We start from the raw sequence: 19083 nt of genomic DNA, 5'->3' as shown, positions 1-19083 counted from the left end.
GAGTATCATGTTCCCGCATGTTTTGTGGCTGTCTAACCGCCATGGAACACAAAGACGCGAACATGTCACTCGAGCACCAGTGATACTCTGTGCGTACCCAAGCACCCATGGCAAACTTGAGTAACGAGCACTTGTTCTCATCACTACTCTACACCATTTCTACACTGCTGTTCATGTCATCCACTGCATCTGCCTATGTAAGTGGACAAATCCTAGCTACTGGGTAGAAGTGTCTCCCATAGTACTGTCAATTCTGCAGATTGTCACATGCAGATTTGTCCATATGGACAACAAACCATCATGTTAGAAGTAGCTTATAAGCAGGGACGAGGCTGAGCAGCAGGAGATCGCTGAGAAATTCTATATAAGGATGTAATTTTTTTTAACATCTAACATTTTGGCAAAGTTTTATTAAATTCCCAGAAACTTCATCAAAATAGAGATTTTACAAGAGTCACTGCAAAAATGTGAGCATATGTTCTTATACCGATACACCCATAGGCTGTAACACACTACTTTCACAGAAAGGAAGACACTCACATATATTGTGTAATATAAGCAATAGCTTCAGCAATGATATTCTTGTGAGTGGGGCGGTCAGTGACCCCGTTACGGTGCCAGCCTTTCCACATTTCCATTCATTCACTGCAGTTCATCTATGGGTACATGATAGTGGGCTTTGTGTGAATATTATACTCATCCCCCTAAAATAACACATATTAATAGTAATTCTAAGTTGTCATTCATGAAATTTCTACATTTACCAAGTCTGTTTGGGAAAAACAGTGTCGAAATCTGTTTTCACAGGGGTTGCAGGAGTCTGGCTTTTTTTTATAGCTCATTCCATAGACAGCACAAGAAATCTAATGCAAATTTTGCTTCAAATTCACTGCAAAATATGTGCTGCATGATTTGGATACATCACCTCAGTTGGTATATTGGGGTGATCGGCAATGAATCTACCGTACATGTCGCTACCCTTGGGGAATAATTTCGATCCCATTTTGGGCCACTCAATCAGTGTTTACAGATCAGATGAGGCACTGGACTTCTGATTCCAGAACAAAAATAAGTCATTAAAGATCTCTGGCCTTATTATCACACTGCGTTCCTAAGAGATTGAGTTAAAGGGAAACTGTCATCAGGATATTAGACTAGCTTAGACTAAAGGCCCTTTAATGCTTATTAAATCCATACGTTGCTTGTAGTTTTTAGTTTGGTAATTGTAGAGATGATTGTAGGCCTTGATGTTTTAATTGCAAATGCAGGGGGGCGTACACTGCACCTCCAACTCTCCTGCCGCTCTCCCTTTTCTCTGCCCACTGCCGGCCTCTGATGGATAGGTCCCTTTTCTCGGTGTCCTGCCTCCCCTTTCCTAGATTCTGCGCAGGCGCCGTTATTGCCCTGGTCGTCTCATCAGAGGGGGCGACACATGCGCTGTAAGCTCCTAATGACACTGCGAGAGCTGGACCACCGATCTGCGCGTGCACCGCCCCCTCTGATGAGACGGCCCCGGGCAGTGCCTGCACAGAATCTTGGGCAGGGGAGGCAGGATTCATCAAAGTCCGGCAGCAGGCAGGGAAAAGGGCCAGAGGCAGGAGAGCTGGAGGTACGGTGTCCGCCCCATGCACTTGTGATTTAGACTTCAAGGCCGGATTTCTCTACAATTTCCAAATGAAATACTACAAGCAAAGTCTGAATGTAGTCAGCATTAAAGGGCCGCTACACACTTTCCTTTACATCGGAGTCTAATAACCTGTTTACAGATTGCTTATTGCTTTTTTTAACATTACTTTGCTGAATTTTTTGAAGCATCCCAGTCAGAATACATCTGTCTGGATGCAGTTTGTGATGTTTTATTGCTTCAGTCTATTTTTTTGATGTATCTTTTCATTATATGAGATGTAGTGATTTTGATGCGTTTCTGCTTCAAAAAGCTCATCAAAAACCTCTGCAAAAATTTGCGTGTTGCTGCAATTTATATGCAAGGAAATGCATTAAAAATTGACGACTTTTTTTTTTATAATACTCGTGGGTTTTCTCAATTCACATGAATGGGTAAGCTTAATGCAAGCAGATTTAAAGTGTTATTTATGGTATGTGGATTTTGGTGTGGAAATTGTGCCAAGTGAACATACCTTAAGGGCAAGTGCAGTCCACCATATATTCTCTCATCCAAGGAAATCGGGCCAAATGTGCAAATCACACTCTGATCAGTTTGATCATAGTGTGATCTGATTCTCTTCGCTGGAGAAAAAAATGTCTCCATCTTCTCCATTTTGTCAGTCTGTGGAAATCGAACTGCACTCAGATGTCACCCGAGTGCAGTCGATTGCTTCCTCAGACTCATTGACTTTCACGGCCACGTGCTATGCAAATATCGGATCTAACTCTCAGGTGTGCTCCGTGATGGTCCAAGGAAAAAATTGGACGTGCACAGCTCCATAGACTAACATTGGTCCGAGTGCGTTGCAATGTTTTGTCAGATCACACTGGGATCGAAAATAAGGAACATTAACATGCAACAGACAACTCTTAGGATATGTTCACACTGAGCTTTTTTAATGTGGAACTTTAAGGAGGTTCTTTAGGAAAGTCCACATTAAAGCTGCTATAAATACTTTTATGTATAAGCTTCGTGATAATTTTAATAGTAGAACACATGCTGCTGTTTTTTTTCCACTTGAAATAAAAATCTTTCTTTATGACATTTCTGGTACAAAACTGCTCCAAATATGAAGCAGAACAAAACCAGTGTAGAAAAAAAAAACACACTGAAAAAAAAGGCACAAAGAACTTTTTCCTTTTTTTTTCTTTTGTGTAGATTTGTTAGCCAGAACAATCCATATCCCAATACACAGTGTGACCATAGCCTTATATTCACTGCGCATAGAGGGCTGCAGAGCTGTAATCAATGAGTGTCGATGTGAGATTGTTTCCTTATCAAATGACCTCTGTGTTGCTTCCAGGTTAAGGATTAGGCTCCATTCCCTGGAGTGGTGTCTAAATGGTTAAGACATGATGTGAGTGTGTGTGTAAGGGGAGGAGTGTAGGGGAGACAGGGGTCCGCCTTTTGAATCCCCCTCCTTGCCTGTGAGCCTGTGCTCAGTTGTATGAAGCTGCAGGCTGGATTCTGGAGGAAGCAGAGCTGGGATTTCTGTACTTTGCTGACCAGAATCTCTTCTCATTGATTTGTGGAAGAAAAGCTTTGTGGGCTGGAATGAGGAGTGACAGTGCCTGGGAGAGCAGTGATCAGGTGGGTGGGCGGCAGGAGGCTGGTCCCTTATACAGGTGTCTGGGTGTCTGAGCAGAGGTGACACAGTCCGCCCAGGAGATCCCTGCACCGAGCCATGACGGAGGTGATCATGCAGACTGACTGCAACCTGAACTCTGTGTGTGAGCACCTGGAGCACTGCTGCCTGGAGAGGATGCAGGACGTGGGGGCCAAACGTCCGGCCAACACCGGGGCCCGACTCTGGGGACGGGTTCGGAATAAGCTGCTTAGACCAAAGGTAATGGACTCTTATCGCTGCACGCTTCACCCCCGTTTTTGTTGTTACCCATTGGCGTCCCATGATAAATTCATTGGAAGGTTTGCATGGGAAATGAGAAGGACCGCCACTGGGGTACATCCGGTAGGGTAGACCGCCATTGGCGTACATCCGGTAGGGCAGATCGCCATTGGGATAGATCCTGTAGGGCAGATCGCCATTGGGGTAGATCCAGTAGGGCAGATCGCCATTGGGATGGTCCGGTAGGGCAGATCGCCATTGGGGTAGGTCCGGTAGGGCAGATCGCCATTGGAGTAGGTCCGTTAGGGCAGATCGCCATTGGGGTAGGTCCGATAGGGCAGATCGCCATTGGGGTAGGTCCGGTAGGGCAAATTGCCATTGGGGTAGGTCCGGTAGGGCAGATCGCCATTGGGGTAGGTCCGGTAGGGCAGATTGCCATTGGGGTAGATCCAGTATGGCAGATCGCCATTGGGGTAGGTCCGGTAGGGCAGATCACCATTGGGGTAGGTCCGGTAGGGCAGATCGCCATTGGGGTAGGTCCGGTAGGGCAGATTGCCATTGGGGTAGGTCCAGTAGGGCAGATCGCCATTGGGGTAGGTCCGGTAGGGCAGATCGCCATTGGGGTAGGTCCGGAAGGGCAGATAGCTGGCGACCTACATTGTGGCAATGATTCCCCACTAGCGGAGTTCTCTGTGATTTTACAGTTGTGGTTTGGATTTTCCCCCCCTGCAGGAAACGAAGACCCAAACATTAGTCCTGTGTTAAATACAGATGTTCCTGCTGCCGGGGAGATTAAATAATGTGTTGTTGTGCGGACAGATGGCACGCTCAGCGCTGGCGGCTTCTCCAAGCCTGCTCATTCTATAGTCATTATATTGGAGGCTGAGCGATTTATCCATATTCTGGGACTGCTAGATAGAAACTGGATTTATAAACTGATTGTTAGCATGCAATTTCTAACATGTCCAGAACACCTCCTATGTGATGTAGCAGAGCTGGATATGATCTTTTCATGTCTCATGTAGCAGAGCGAAGTTGGTTGTTTCAGCGCTGCTACATCATGTATTCCGGGTCTGTGTGATATCAGTGTGTATGATGGCAAACGAGCTCGTCTCTATTCATAGATTGTAATGTAGATTGCCGGAGCCATGTGTATCATATTGGGGTCTTTTCCCGCCCCTGGTTGGTAAAATTATATTCCTTTTGGACCCTTGGTGAAGTCTGTTTTCTGTTGTGCAGATTGTTACCATCTGCGTCTTGTGAGCAGGACGTCTACATCAAAGCGTCAGGACTGCATTCAGTGTACGGCGTTTTAGTATCAGATGCACTAATACAGGGGTTATGTGGTGCTAGGCTGGGGCCGCACAATTGTGTTCACCCTGTGACTGCTCTCATGTGTGCGACCATTGGATGTGATGGACACCGTACAGCTGGCACGGTTATATGAGTTGTTTTGGTTGTGGTTTTTTTTTTTTTTTGCAATTTTGGGCTGGAATAATGAAGCAATTACTCTTTCTGTGTCAATAAATGTACAGTGAAGGAAATACGGTAAGTATTTGATCCCTTGCTGATTTTGTAAGTTTGCCCACTGACAAAGACATGAACAGTCTCTAATTTTAAGAGTAGGTTGATTTTATCATTGAGAGATAGAATATAAAAAATAAAATCCAGGAAATCACATTCTATAAATGATATAAATTTATTTGCATTTTGCAGTGAGAAATAAGTATTCCCATTAAGAGTTCTGGCTCCTACAGACCAGTTAGAGGCTCCTAATCAACTCATTACCAGCATTAAAGACAGCTGTCTAACATAATCACCTTTATTAAAAATACTCCTGTCCACAAAATTAATCAGTCAGACTCTAACCTCTACAACATGGGCAAGACCAAAGAGCTTTATAAGGATGTCAGGGACAAGATCATAGACCTCCACAAAACCATAAGTAGACGCTGGGTGAAAAGGAGACAACTGTTGATGTCATGGGCGGGCATACCGCATGCGCAGCCTGTTCGGCTACACCGAGGCCCAGAGGTGGAGGGGGCCCATGCAGGTTGGCTCATAATGAGGGCAACCTGGTGGCAGGCAGGGAGAGATCCCTGCAGCTTCGCTGCCTACAAGAGAAAATAGCAGCGGAGCTGCAGCGATCTGTTCTGCTTCCTTCCAGTTCTTCCTCTCACACAGACAGCAGCGCCGCTGGATGACGTCATCATTCAGCGGCCGGCTGTGCCAGAGAGAGGTGACAGGTGCGTGCGTGCATGCGTAGCGCTGCGGGGGAATGTGCAGAGAGGTGAATGGTGCTGTGTGTGTCTGTGTGAGTGTAGGGGGAGGAAAGGGCAATGATGGGGAGAAGGCAATAATGGGGTGATGGAGAGGGCAATGATGGGGATGGTGGGGGAGGAGGAAATGATGGATGTGGTGGAAAGGGCAATGATGGGGATGGTGGGTGAGGAGGAAATGATGGATGTGGTGGAATGGGCAATGATATGGGGTGGTGGGGGAGAAAGCAATGATAGTCGTGATGGAGAAGGCAATGATGGAGGTGGGGGAGAGGACAATAATGAGATGCGGGGGGGAGGACAATGAGGGGTGTGGGGGATTGGGATGGGAGGAAGGTGGACTTATAATGGACATAGGAACAGGGGGAGGTGAAGGAACACATTAATATCATCTATTATGTCTAACACCGTTTCTTAGTATAGAGTGTACGTACTTATGTATATCACAGTCCCTTAGTATATAGTGTACTCACTAATTCTGTATACCACCATCCTTAGTTACATAGTTTCCTCTTTTATTATGTATAACATCGTCCCTTATTACGGACCATCCTCTCTAGATATATATGGTGCCATCCCTTATTATATAGCTTACTCTGCTGTTATGTACAGTGCTGTCTCTTACATAGTGTATTCTTGTTAATTTTGCTAATCACAGCGCCCTGTTCTATTACATATCATCCTCTGCTAAACGGTTGTATTTAGGGCAGCACGGTGGCGCAGTGGATAGCACTGCAGTTTTTCCAGCGCTGGAGTCCTGGGTTCAAATCCCACCAAGGACAACATCTGCAAGGATGCTCCGTGTTTGCGTGGGTTTCCTCCAGGTTCTCCGGTTTCCTCCCACATTCCAAAGACATACTGATAGGGAATTGGTGCGCTGCGAAATATGTTAGCGCTATATAAAAATAAAGATTATTATCTTTTTAGATATAAAATGACTGCTGATGGAGGAGCTGGTGACCAGACGACCAGTCCATCAGCTCCTCCATTAGAAAAGAAGCTCTCCCATGCCACATCAGCAGTCATTACATTATACATCTCGTCAGTGTCTGCCCCTGGTTGGTGTAATAGTAAGAAAATGGAAGAAATACAAAATGACTGTCAATCGACATCGATCTGGGGCACCATACAAAATCTCACCTCGTGGAGTACCCTTGATTATGAAGGTGAGAGATCATCCTAAAACTACACGGGGGGAACTTGTTAATGATCTCAAGGTGGCTGGGACCACAGTCACCAAGAAAACCATTGGTAACACATTATGCCGTAAAGGTTTAAAATCCTGCAGTGCCCGCAAGGTCCCCCTGCTCAAGAAGACACATGTGCAGGCCCGTCTGAAGTTTGCCAATGAAGATTTCGATGATTCTGTGAGTGATTGGGAGAAGGTGCTGTACTCGGATGAGACAAAAATTGAGATCTTTGGCATTAACTCAACTCGACGTGTTTGGAGGAAGAGAAATGCTGCGTATGACCCAAAGAACACCATCCCCACTGTCAAGCATAGAGGTGGAAACATTCTGTTTTGTGGGTGTTTCTCAGCTAAGGGCACAGGATTACTTCACCGCATCAATGGGAGAAAGGATGGAGTCATGTAAGGTAAAATCCTGAGTGACAACCTCCTTTCCTCCTCCAGGACTTTAAAAATGGGTCATGGCTGGGTCTTCCAGCAAGACAACGACCCAAAACATACAACCAAGGAAACAAAGGAGTGGCTCAAAAAGAAGCACATTAAGGTCATGGAGCAGCCTAGCCAGTCTTCAGACCTTAATCCCATAGAAAACTTATGGAAGGAATTGAAGCTCCGAGTTGCCAAGCGACAGCCTCAAAATCTTAATGATTTAGAGATGATCTGCAAAGAGGAGTGGACCACAATTCCTCCTGACGTGCACAAACCTCATCAACAACTACAAAAAACGTCTGACTGCTGTGCTTGCCAGCAAGAGTTTTGCACCAAGTATTAAGTCTTGTTTGTCCGAGGGATCAAATACTTATTTCTCATTGCAAAATGCAAATACATCCATATAATTTATACAATGTGATTTTATGGATTTTATTTTTGATATTCTATCTCTCAATGTTAAAATTAACCTACCATTAAAATTATAGACTGTTCATGTCTTTGTCAGTAGGCAAACGTACAAAATCAGCAAGGGATGAAATAATTATTTACTCCACTGTAGATGTAAGAGTCACTTTGTATGGCGACTCTGGTGTCAGGCGTATATTCTGTAGCTGAACAGAGCAGAATCTGTGTTGTATACAGCAGTATCACATTGCAGACAGATGTAAGTGAGCAGAGCGGCACCACTGCCCAGAAGCCATCCGGAATGACGGGCAGGAGAAGCTGCCTTTGTGTCTGACGATGAGGGCGGCCAGCAGCTGGTGCATGGGGCAGCTGTCAGGAGAATGTGGGGTATGACCTAGCATGTGTGCCACCCCATTCCAGGAGAGCGTGCTAGCACCGTGCCATAGACGCCAGGCGTGCACTGCATTGCTCGGCTCTAAGCATGTAATGGCTGGGGATAGCAGCTGCCGGAGGTGCAGCCCGGATAGTGGTGCAGCCTTGGCTTGTGACTTCATGTAAGCCAGCTCAGGAATGTTCTTATTTCAAGAGGAAATGTCTTCCATTGTCCGTTAGGGAATTAATTTCGCTAATTACAGATCCCAAAGTTGAACTGCCTGGACTCCAGAAAAAGATTTCCTGCAGTGGATACAACGTACACAAGCTGGAGATGACCACCATTAGACTGGCTTATGGGGTCATATTAATTATTGGTGGCTTATGCGTTCGATAAGTCATCAATACCAGATTGGTGGCGGTTCAATACCAATCAGCTGAACACAGTGTATGGAAAGGGAAACACACAGGCTGTGTAGATGTGAATTGGAGCTGACCTGCAGTACCCAGCAGTGGTCACTACACACACACAGCTGTCCGGGTCCATGCACGGGGTACATCCGACCACCGCTAGTGTGCAAGTACAAGTGGTACCCAAATAGAAGAAAATAGAGTAATAGTCACCAGGAATTTATTCATTCTCATTTCCTCATTTATTGTGTGGAAGTGGCCTCTGTTCACATGTTCCATTTTTGGAACTGTTTTGGGATGACAAAGACTTAAAATGATCCAATGGGGATGGAAATGTCTTATAATGGCTTCTGTTTGACTGCAATCCATGTTTTGCGCGAACCCCAGAGACACCTCTAGGTGTAATTATCTTGGTTCTCGGCAGCGCATCGTTGTGTATAATAATCAGGACATGTGCTGCAGAGATCAACGGCTGCCTATGTGCACTGATGCATCTATTAAATGCCCATTGATCAGCAGACGGTTGTTTAACGCCGCCATTCATCTGTTGTAAACTTGGCCTAGCTCATTATTTATCGCCCCCATTTTGTGGTGTAGGACTTCAGGTGTTGTGGAACTACAACTTCCAACATGCCCTTAATGCCATGCAGCCGTCTGGTTGCTGTGGCTTTTCCTGAATGCTAGGAGTTGTAGTTATCTGCCTTCTGGAGGTTGCTGACCCATGTTTTACTGGATTCTTTAATTTCTAATTACTAAACTACCAGTAAACCTCTATCTGTTGTCGATATTTTTCAGCTCCATTGAACCCCATCAGCTCAGAGTTGACATGTTTTCCGTGTTCCTGATTTCGAGACGTTCATGACTTGTCTAGATAATACCTGCTGAACTGCGGGGACGTCGGAGAAGGTCTACGCACATCTAATGAGTCAGGACCAGGGAAAGTGATAGTGTGGGTAGTGCAGCAGGTGACATAGGCCAAGGACTGGCCAGACTGGAGTGATTCACTGTAGACCAGTATGACTGGTTTCTGAGTCACCCACAGAGATGGACAGACCCTGCTTTTCTCTGATCTGACTGTGGCTGCTGTGTCACCATCCACTGGATATGTGAGAAGTGGGATGACCTGGGGGACCTGTTAGGTCTACATCACCCGACCGGGGTGTTAATTGCTGTAATATGAGGTGTTTCCGTCCGACATCTGAACTCTTGAATGTTTGTGAACCCTTTATCTGGAGTTAATGATTCCTCACACTGTGTGCCATTCACCTATTGTTCTTTAATAGCAGATTGTAATAATTATCCATCAAGGTCTTGTGACACCACCACTAATGTGCACATGTAAGCAGAGGAATAGTAAATGCAAAGTCCGCAAATAACAGAGCAGACGTACCGTATATTCTGATAACCAATAGGTAGAAATGGAAAGCATTGGTAATACTAGTAGTGGTTCAGTGCAAATATGACCGCCTGACTAAATGTATACACCTAGGTGCATCTACAAGAGTAATTTATGATCCCCATACACAATAGATAGTGGTCAGACGAACAGTGGATATCTCTTAATCAGTTGCCTCTCCCAATCCTGCTCTCCCCAGCGCTCCTGTGTCCTCTGCCAGAGCCACTGCCAGACTTCTCTCGCTAGAAGAAAAGGATTTGCAGTGCGATATTGCACATCCTCGATCCTTATGTCCCGCTACATCATCTGTCTGGAGGAGAGTCCAGGGCCCCCATACATTTTAGACAGTCGGTTGAGTCTTCCAATATTCCAGTCAACGTCATCCTAATGTGTATATGGGCCATTAAGTTAAGATTGATAGCCTATTTTATGCAGTTGAGTTGGAGCTGAGCAGCTGTACCCGGTACCGGAGCTGAGCTGTTCTGGCTCCGTACACACTTTACTTCAGGCCTTAGGTGATAACAGCTGCCTGGTTGGAGTGTCGGGCGTCGGACGCCCACCAATCTGATATTGATGACCTATACTTCGGATAGGAAATCAGTATCAACAAGCTGGAAAACCCCTTGAAGAGATTGTAGATTTTCATGTAAGGGATGGGGAGTGCACCCCAAATTGGGGCTTAAAAGTGATTATTGCACCATAACCACATTACCACCCTCCTGCCCCTGATAACACTCCCTGGCACGGCATCCATTTCAGCCATGAGGTAAAAAAATGTGGTGGTGTTTTTTAAGATTGGAGCCATTACATATAGATGTCCGACATGTCCGGTTTAGAGACAAGTTTCAGAAGGTCCCGTCTTTATTTCTTTTGTTTGACGGCAGCTGGTTGCTTTGTCCAGTGTCCGTTGAGGTGCATGTATGAATGAAGAATGCCGATCCTACCAATTGAGCCATCTTGGATGCCTTCGGTTCGGGTGCATTCCTTTACAAAATAATCGTAATCTCTCCCGTAGGTTTCATCGTCAGCCCTTGGAGCAGAACTCTTACCACAAAGGTGAATCAGGGCTTTTTCTTCTTGCCAGGATTAAATTCCCTTCTATTCCAGAGCAGTGTTTTGTCAGTACAGACATTCGGCTGCCAGTCCGTTATGTAATGCCGGTTTTTCCTCCACATATATATCCTGTGAATGGATCCCGTTAATCCTTACAAATGGCCTCCACCATGGCCAGGCTGATTTGTTAAAAGGAGATGTGTGCTCCTTCACAATTACATTTAAACTTCCAGCGTCGTCTCATTTCCCCGAATTTCCTTCATTGTGCTCACAACTGTCAGGATAATTAGAAACATGCAGAGGGCATCGGCTTCCTTACTATCCAGGTTGCTGGGTGGAACAGTTTCCATGGATGGAGCTTTATAGCGCAGAAGGAATAACAAGGTCAGGAGACTGTGCACCGTCCTGACTGAGCCACGTCACCATTTCCATTGTCGTTTGCAGCGTTTACATTTTTAATGTTGTTGCACCCTGTGATTGTTTCTAGTGAGGGTTCTTTATATGTGAAGATCGACAAAAAACAAACAATTTAGAAATTCCTTTTGTTTTTACTCTTCCACTCCTAATAACGAAGGCCATATTCTGTCTTGTAAAAAAATGCAGTTTTTTTTTTTCTTCCTGCTGGTGTCTGCACCAAAGTTTGCAATAGTAATCTGCAATGATTATTGCATTTTTTTACGTTTTACAAAGCATTTTGGTGCAGATTTCAAGAGGAGTTTATTTTTTACGGCGTAAATATTGGAGTCTGCACTGAAAGCGCGAAGGCATTTTTCAAGCTTTCCATAGATGCCGGAGTTCATATCCTCCTGAGCTGGTCAACGCAGCAGACTTTCCATATAAAAAGATATGCAGTATAGGAAACCCTACATTTGCATTGTGTGGACTAACAGATGCCTATTTACATGAGGAGGTATAATAAAATATGCGATCAGCGAAATATGAGCCAAAACTCACACATCGTATAGTTGTTGCACACTGATTGTAAATCTTTCAGTGATCGAATAATTTTTTTTTTATACTCATCAAATTGTGTAAAAGGGTTTTATTCCAATTACTGCTCATTAGATAAATGGCAGGATGCAGGCCGTCTGTGATCTTAAGGCAATAGTAAGTTCTGTACTCTAATCTGTTGTAAGGATCTCCACATTCCCAAAATATTAGGAAACCTCGACGGCACTCCGGAGTATTCTGATGCAAATTAATGATTTTTTTTTATTGTGCCACAGAGATCAATCAAAGATATTATTTCTTTTAAGTGGGCAATACAGATGATTTACAGAACACTTTGCCTCCTCGTAGGTCTCAATCAGCCATAATGCAGCAAAGCAAGGCTCAGGATGGGCCAAAACTCCTTGTAAAAATTATTTCAATATTTGATTTATGAAATCATTCAGTTATGTCAGTGGCAGAATAATAACAATAAGTAATTTGCATCAGAATACCTAGGAGAGTTGTGGATTTATCTAGTCTATATATGTATGATCTTGAAAACGACCAGCACATCCAAACTAGTGTGTACAGGTACCAACTAAAAAAAAAATAGAGCCGAGGTCAAGGTGTCCTTCATCGTGAGGTGTCATATCAGGACAGGGACCGAATAATGAAGAACACCTTGACATTGGCTGTTGGCCTTACATATACATTGGCCAATCTATGCGCTTTTTTTACTGTAGTTTTTCATAGCAATATTGCAGTTTCATTTATCCAATTATTGCAGTTTCTTTTTTCCAATAATCCATATATACATAGTGTAGCATTTTCCAATTTCCTTGGCAGTAGTGCAGTTCCAATGTTCCAGAGTTATCATTCTTAGCAATCCAGGGTGCAACTTTCTTATAGTGGTTGTGTACAATGGCGTGCAATTAAAGTTTGTTAGGACTATATCCAATTTCCATTTATTATATATAGAATGAACTATGGTTGACTAATGCTGGATAGAAACCCTGAGACAAACACATTTGTTCACAGCCCTTGAAGGCGAGTCGTGACCAATATGGAGGACACTGGCACCAGGTGACAGGCTACACTACAGAACAGTAACCATGAAGCCAGGATGTCCACGCACTGTTACAGCCACTATTCCATAAATAAATGGATGTCATCAGCTGGTCATTTACTTAAAAGTAATCTTTGCCTCCAGTCTCCTGAACTTGAATCCCCCCCATTGTGCCGCCTGGTGTTGGCGGGAGGCGCTGGAGAGTCTGCTAGCCATGCATTAGATTCGCGACCTGCTGACTCATGAGCGCTGTTCAGCTGAATTGCACTTACTCGGGCTTGTTAGTGCCGCATGCATAATATTCTCTTTCCAGTATCTCACAAGCATCCCTTTGAAGTTGCTCCGGATGGAGGACTCTTGGCTATTTGCTTTCACTGGAGAGTACAGATGAAATGCGAGAGGATAATTTTATTCAGGTCTGTTACTCCTTGTAATTACATCAGTGGGATGGGCCCTCTGAATTTTGTGCGGTGGTAGAAAATAAAATAGCGGGTAGTTTAACATTAAAAAGTTGTGGGTTCACATGGGGACGTGAAATGGTGAAAAATTGCACCATTTACGGCCCAAGAAAACCACCAAAGTGTCTTTGGTTCAGGTAGAGCTCAGAGTGGTTTGTTTGTAAGCTGGTGCAAAGGGTGAGACGTGGTGTAAAGAAGCGTGGCTTGTGGTATGCAGCATGTGCCATCTTGAAATTTGTCTCACCACCACTGAATTCTTGTAGCACTGTCCAGTTGAGAACAACAATGTCTACTACTGCAACTTTTTAAGATGTGTCTGGTCTGACTCCTGAGACCTTGAATGGGGCAAAGCTCTAGAACCAAACACAGCCACAAGAATGGACCAGCTTGTGTGGCCACAGTGAAGGGAAGAGTTGGCGCCTGTCCATTTTGCTGGTTGGGTCTTATCCAGGGTGATGGACGCTCACTGATCTCACGTTGATGCCTGGCTTACACAGGTAGTCGCTGTATTTTCCTAGATATTCTGCTCTCTGTAAGAAAAATGTTTTCATTGACTAATTTTGACAAAGTATAAAGTGTCTAAAAAACTATTCGATTTTCCAGGGGTTATAGTGTTGTAGGTCTAAATAAAAACACTAAAACGTCTCCTCGGGTGCAGTATGGAGTGATACATCTTCGTCATCCTCGTCTGCTTGCGGTGGATTAATATATGGTGTGCTAGTATGAGACTCTCTTGTGTTCCTCATGCTTCTAGACCTAGAACCAGCCGTCACGTACATGGCCCTTGGCTGTTGGATATATGGCGGAACAGTGATGGACACAGAAAAGGGCCCCAGTGCAAAAATTCTGTATGGGCCCTTGGCAGTCCAAGAACTCTGCCTGTGACAGAAGCTGTTGTGGAGGTGGTAGTGGCCACTTTGGCCCCTGAGAAGCCTCATAGATTGCACTAATGAAATGTCCACTCCTGCAGCAGAATATATATATTCACATAATTAAAAGGATTGTGCCCATCTTGGGTTTTTTTGTATTTTTTTTGTAATCTTGGGCAAAATAAACTGAAGCAGGAAATGTCTGCCTGCCTTTCCCAGGGATTATAAATAGATGAGAAAATGTTTTCTAGACCCTATTGAAATGGAAACTTGAACTTTCAGATCCTCGCCTGTTTATCCCATGGCTAATTGGATAGAAATAGATTTTTTTCTTGTCTTGAGTCTTGAAGCATTTGCAGTTTTTTGACAGGTGTAAAAATAGAGGGCCGTACTTGGTGCTTTGTTCTATCTTTATTTTCCACCTTTGTGTTGTCTGCCGTGATATCATTGTACAGGAGACAAATGTCACGATATCTGTAACGAGCAGGAGAGCAGTGGTGTGCCGTATTCTCCTGATTGTTGGATGTCGGCGCGGTGTGTCTGTATGTAGCTCTCTTGCCGTGCACCACTCGGCTCCTGAGGTTAAAATCTGGCTTGAGAATATATGCTGCCATACACCTTGTCTCCAGAGGTCTGTTTTTCCTCTAAGTGTCCTATCTGTATTTTTCACCCATAATAGTCTATGGGTTTGTTCACTTGTCTGTGGATTTTTTATTTTTGCTGACCGAGTGGACCATGACAGAACACAAACATGTTCCGATTTTGATCTGAGACATGGATCAAACTAACCAATGCAAGTTTACGGGTCTGTGAAAAATATCGGACAGCACTTCATCCTATTGCTGTCCGATCTTCATGTTAGAAGCTTAAAAAAACCTTCTCATATGCAATAAATTAATGTTGATCAAATTCTAATGGTAAAAAATTGTCTCATGTTTTTCATACAAGAGAAATCACTGATCTTATGCTGAGCCTTTAAAAAAAAAAACTTTGCCTGGACTGGGGACAACTCAACGATTATAGGGTCACTAGACAGACCCCTGACTGCAGATCTTGAAAGAGAGAAAGAAAGATCGGACCTTTGGATTTCAACATGCCCTATGCTTTGTTCTCAATGGAGATAAGGTTTCTGGCGGCAGCTTATGTCTATCCATCTCTTGAGAACACATGCATACTTGGCCGAGCTCAGTGTGCATATGTATGGGAAGGGGTAGAGACAATAGCAGGCAGTTGTACAGTCAACATTTAAAGGTACCTTCACACATAACGATATTGTTAACGATATCGTTGCTTTTTGTGACGTAGCAACGATATTGTTAATAAAATCGTTGTGTGTGACAGCAACCAACGATCAGGCCCCTGCTGGGAGATCGTTGGTCGCTGGGGAAAGTCCAGAACTTTATTTCGTCGCTGGATCTCCCGTGGACATCGCTGGATCGGCGTGTGTGACACCGATCCAGCGATGTCTTCACTGGTAACCAGGGTAAACATCGGGTAACTAAGCGCAGAGCCGCGCTTAGTAACCCGATGTTTACCCTGGTTACCATCGTTAAAGTAAAAAAAACAAACACTACATACTTACCTACCGCTGACTGTCCTCGGCGCTGTGCTTCTCTGCTCTGGCTGTGAGCGTCGGTCAGCCGGAAAGCAGAGCGGTGACGTCACCGCTCTGCTTTCCGGCCGCTGTGCTCACACAGACAGTACAGGAGGTATGCAGAGCACAGCGCTGGAGGACAGACAGCGGTAGGTAAGTATGTACTGTTTGTTTTTTTCACTTTTAGGAAGGTAACCAGGGTAAACATCGGGTTACTAAGCGCGGCCCTGCGCTTAGTTACCCGATGTTTACCCTGGTTACCGGCATCGTTGGTCGCTGGAGAGCTGTCTGTGTGACAGCTCTCCAGCGACCAAACAGCGACGCTGCAGCGATCCGGATCGTTGTCGGTATCGCTGCAGCGTCGCTTAATGTGAAGGGGCCTTTAAGCGACGCTGCAGCGATACCGACAACGATCCGGATCGCTGCAGCGTCGCTGTTTGGTCGCTGGAGAGCTGTCACACAGACAGCTCTCCAGCGACCAACGATGCCGGTAACCAGGGTAAACATCGGGTAACTAAGCGCAGGGCCGCGCTTAGTAACCCGATGTTTACCCTGGTTACCTTCCTAAAAGTAAAAAAAACAAACAGTACATACTTACCTACCGCTGTCTGTCCTCCAGCGCTGTGCTCTGCACTCCTCCTGTACTGTCTGTGTGAGCACAGCGGCCGGAAAGCAGAGCGGTGACGTCACCGCTCTGCTTTCCGGCTGACCGACGCTCACAGCCAGAGCAGAGAAGCACAGCGCCGAGGACAGACAGCGGTAGGTAAGTATGTAGTGTTTGTTTTTTTTTACTTTTAGGATGGTAACCAGGGTAAACATCGGGTTACTAAGCGCGGCCCTGCGCTTAGTTACCCGATGTTTACCCTGGTTACCAGTGAAGACATCGCTGGATCGGTGTCACACACGCCGATCCAGCGATGTCAGCAGGAGTCCAGCGACGAAATAAAGTTCTGGACTTTATTCAGCGACCAACGATCTCCCAGCAGGGGCCTGATCGTTGGTCGCTGTCACACATAACGATTTCATTAACGATATCGTTGCTACGTCACAAAAAGCAACGATATCGTTAACAATATCGTTATGTGTGAATGTACCTTAATGTGAAGGGGCCTTAAGGTGTATATCCATCATTAGTCTTCACAGTGTCCCTTATGTCATTTAAAGGGTTGTCCACCATTGGGCAACCCCATATTAAAGGGAACCCGTCACCCCGTTTTTTCAGTACGAGATAAAAAATACTGTTAAATAGGGCCTGAGCTGTGCGTTACTATAGTGTATTTTGTGTACCCTGATTCCCCACCTATGCTGCCGAAATACCTTACCAAAGTCGCCTGTCAATCAGGCTGGTCAGGTCATATGGGCGTGGCGACATCGCTGTTTCTTCCCCCAGATCTTGCATATATTTCCTTTGGTGGCGTAGTGGTTTGCGCATGCCCATCTTCTGAATCCACTGGGCAGGAGAAGAAAAAACGCGCGATCGGCGCTATTTCCCTGGTGATCTGTGGGGGCGGCCATCTTCCTGAGGCCGCGCGTGCGCATATGGAGTCCTCTGCTGCCTGGGGCTTCAGGAAAATGGCCGTAGGATGCCGCGCGTGCGCAGATGGAGATCGCGGCGGCCATTTTCCTGAAGCCGAGATGCGAAAGGAGTTCTCTACGGAAGATAAACAGACTATCATTAGGCTGAAAAAAAAAGAAATTAATCAGGTAGCACAAATGTTAGGAGTGGTCAATTCAACAGCTCTGTAAAAAAAAAAGAAGAAAAAAGCACTAGTGAGCTTGGGAGTTCAAGATGGCCTGGATGTCCACAGAAGACAGCAGTGGTGGATGATCGCAGAATTCTTTCCTTGGTGAGGAAATATCCGTTCACAACATCCACCCAAGTGAAGATCACTCTCCAGGAAGTATGTGTTTCAGTATCTAAGTCTTAAAAATAGAAAGGCCAGGTTAGATTTTGTCAAAAAATATATAAAGAAGCCAGCTCAGTCCTGGCAAAGCATTCTTTGAACAGATGAACCAAAGATCAATCTATACCAGAATGATGGGAAGAAGAAAGTATGGAGAAGGTTTGGAACAGCTCATGATCCAAAGCACTCCACATGCAGAGCTTCCAGTACTGCGGGGTGACTAGTGTTTATTAATGATATGACTGAAGACAGAAGCAGCCAGTTGAATTCTGAAGTGTACAGGGCGATACTGTCTTCTCGTATTCAATCAAAAACATTGATGATTGGACGGCGCTCCATAGTACAGATGACCCAAAACATACTGCAAAAGCAACTCAGAAGTTTAAGGCAAAAAAGTAGTCAATCATCCGATCTTGCCCCCCATCGAGAATTCATTTCACATTAAGACAAAACTTAAAGTAATTGCCTGCAAAGGATTCTGCACAAAGTATTAAACATGAATATTTTATGGTAAAGTTAATTTGTCCAATTACTTTTGAGCCAATTACATGATGAGGCTGTGTAGAAAAATAGTGGCAATTCCTGAACGTTTCACAGGATATTTTTATTCAACCCCTTTAATTAAGCCTAGAAGTCCACACTTCAATTGTATCTCAGTTGTTTCATTTTAAATAAAATAGTGGCCTGCAGAGCTGAAAACATGGAGATTCAGTCACTATCCAAATATTTCTGGACCTAACTGTAAATTATAGGAAATCTTGTGCAGCTACTCTTGATCTGAATTTATTGCATATATCTGTTATGATAACAAGAAACCAGACATCATGTCTTAACCTGGTTGCTTTTTCTTAATAGCTGGATCCTCAAGCAGTGCAAAGCAAGAACTGGCACATGGACGTGATAGAGATGAATGGGGTAGGTAACATATACAGTTGTTGGGGGGTTTTGTACCATTAAATGGGCTGTTTTGTCTATGCAGTTTTACAAATTTAATATTTCTAAAAATAAGCAATTTTGCTATTTATTAGTAAAAACTAAGAATGAAAATATTTTTAATTCTGTACGGTATTGTTCCTTGTCAAGGTCATCAGCCATCCTCCTAGAACTTGCTAGCTGTTTGCTATATACTGCAGACTGCAAACTCTGCTCTGGAGTTAACTGCATGGCTCGAGGTGGCCGCGTGGCTCGAGGTGGCCGCGTGGCTCGAGGTGGC

General features: G+C 44.6%; 1 protein-coding gene across 5 annotated transcripts in view; it reads left to right on the top strand.

Annotated features, from left to right (window-relative positions):
• LOC138672777 (active breakpoint cluster region-related protein) overlaps positions 1-19083 on the top strand; it is a 423730-nt gene that overhangs the window by 392947 nt on the left and 11700 nt on the right. For 4 of the 5 annotated variants that reach the window (XM_069761126.1, XM_069761127.1, XM_069761128.1 and 1 more), the window contains one exon: positions 18726-18785. In XM_069761126.1, the coding sequence (XP_069617227.1) occupies positions 18726-18785 (60 nt within the window). Of the gene's footprint in view, positions 1-3232; positions 3513-18725; positions 18786-19083 lie in introns of those variants that run through there. The other variant, XM_069761130.1, reaches the window with a different exon arrangement.

The sequence above is a fragment of the Ranitomeya imitator genome, chromosome 3, assembly GCF_032444005.1.
Source record: "Ranitomeya imitator isolate aRanImi1 chromosome 3, aRanImi1.pri, whole genome shotgun sequence".
NCBI classification, from domain to species: domain Eukaryota; kingdom Metazoa; phylum Chordata; class Amphibia; order Anura; family Dendrobatidae; genus Ranitomeya; species Ranitomeya imitator.
The sequence above is the reverse complement of the archived record's forward strand: the minus strand, read 5'-3'. Positions and strand labels throughout refer to the sequence as shown.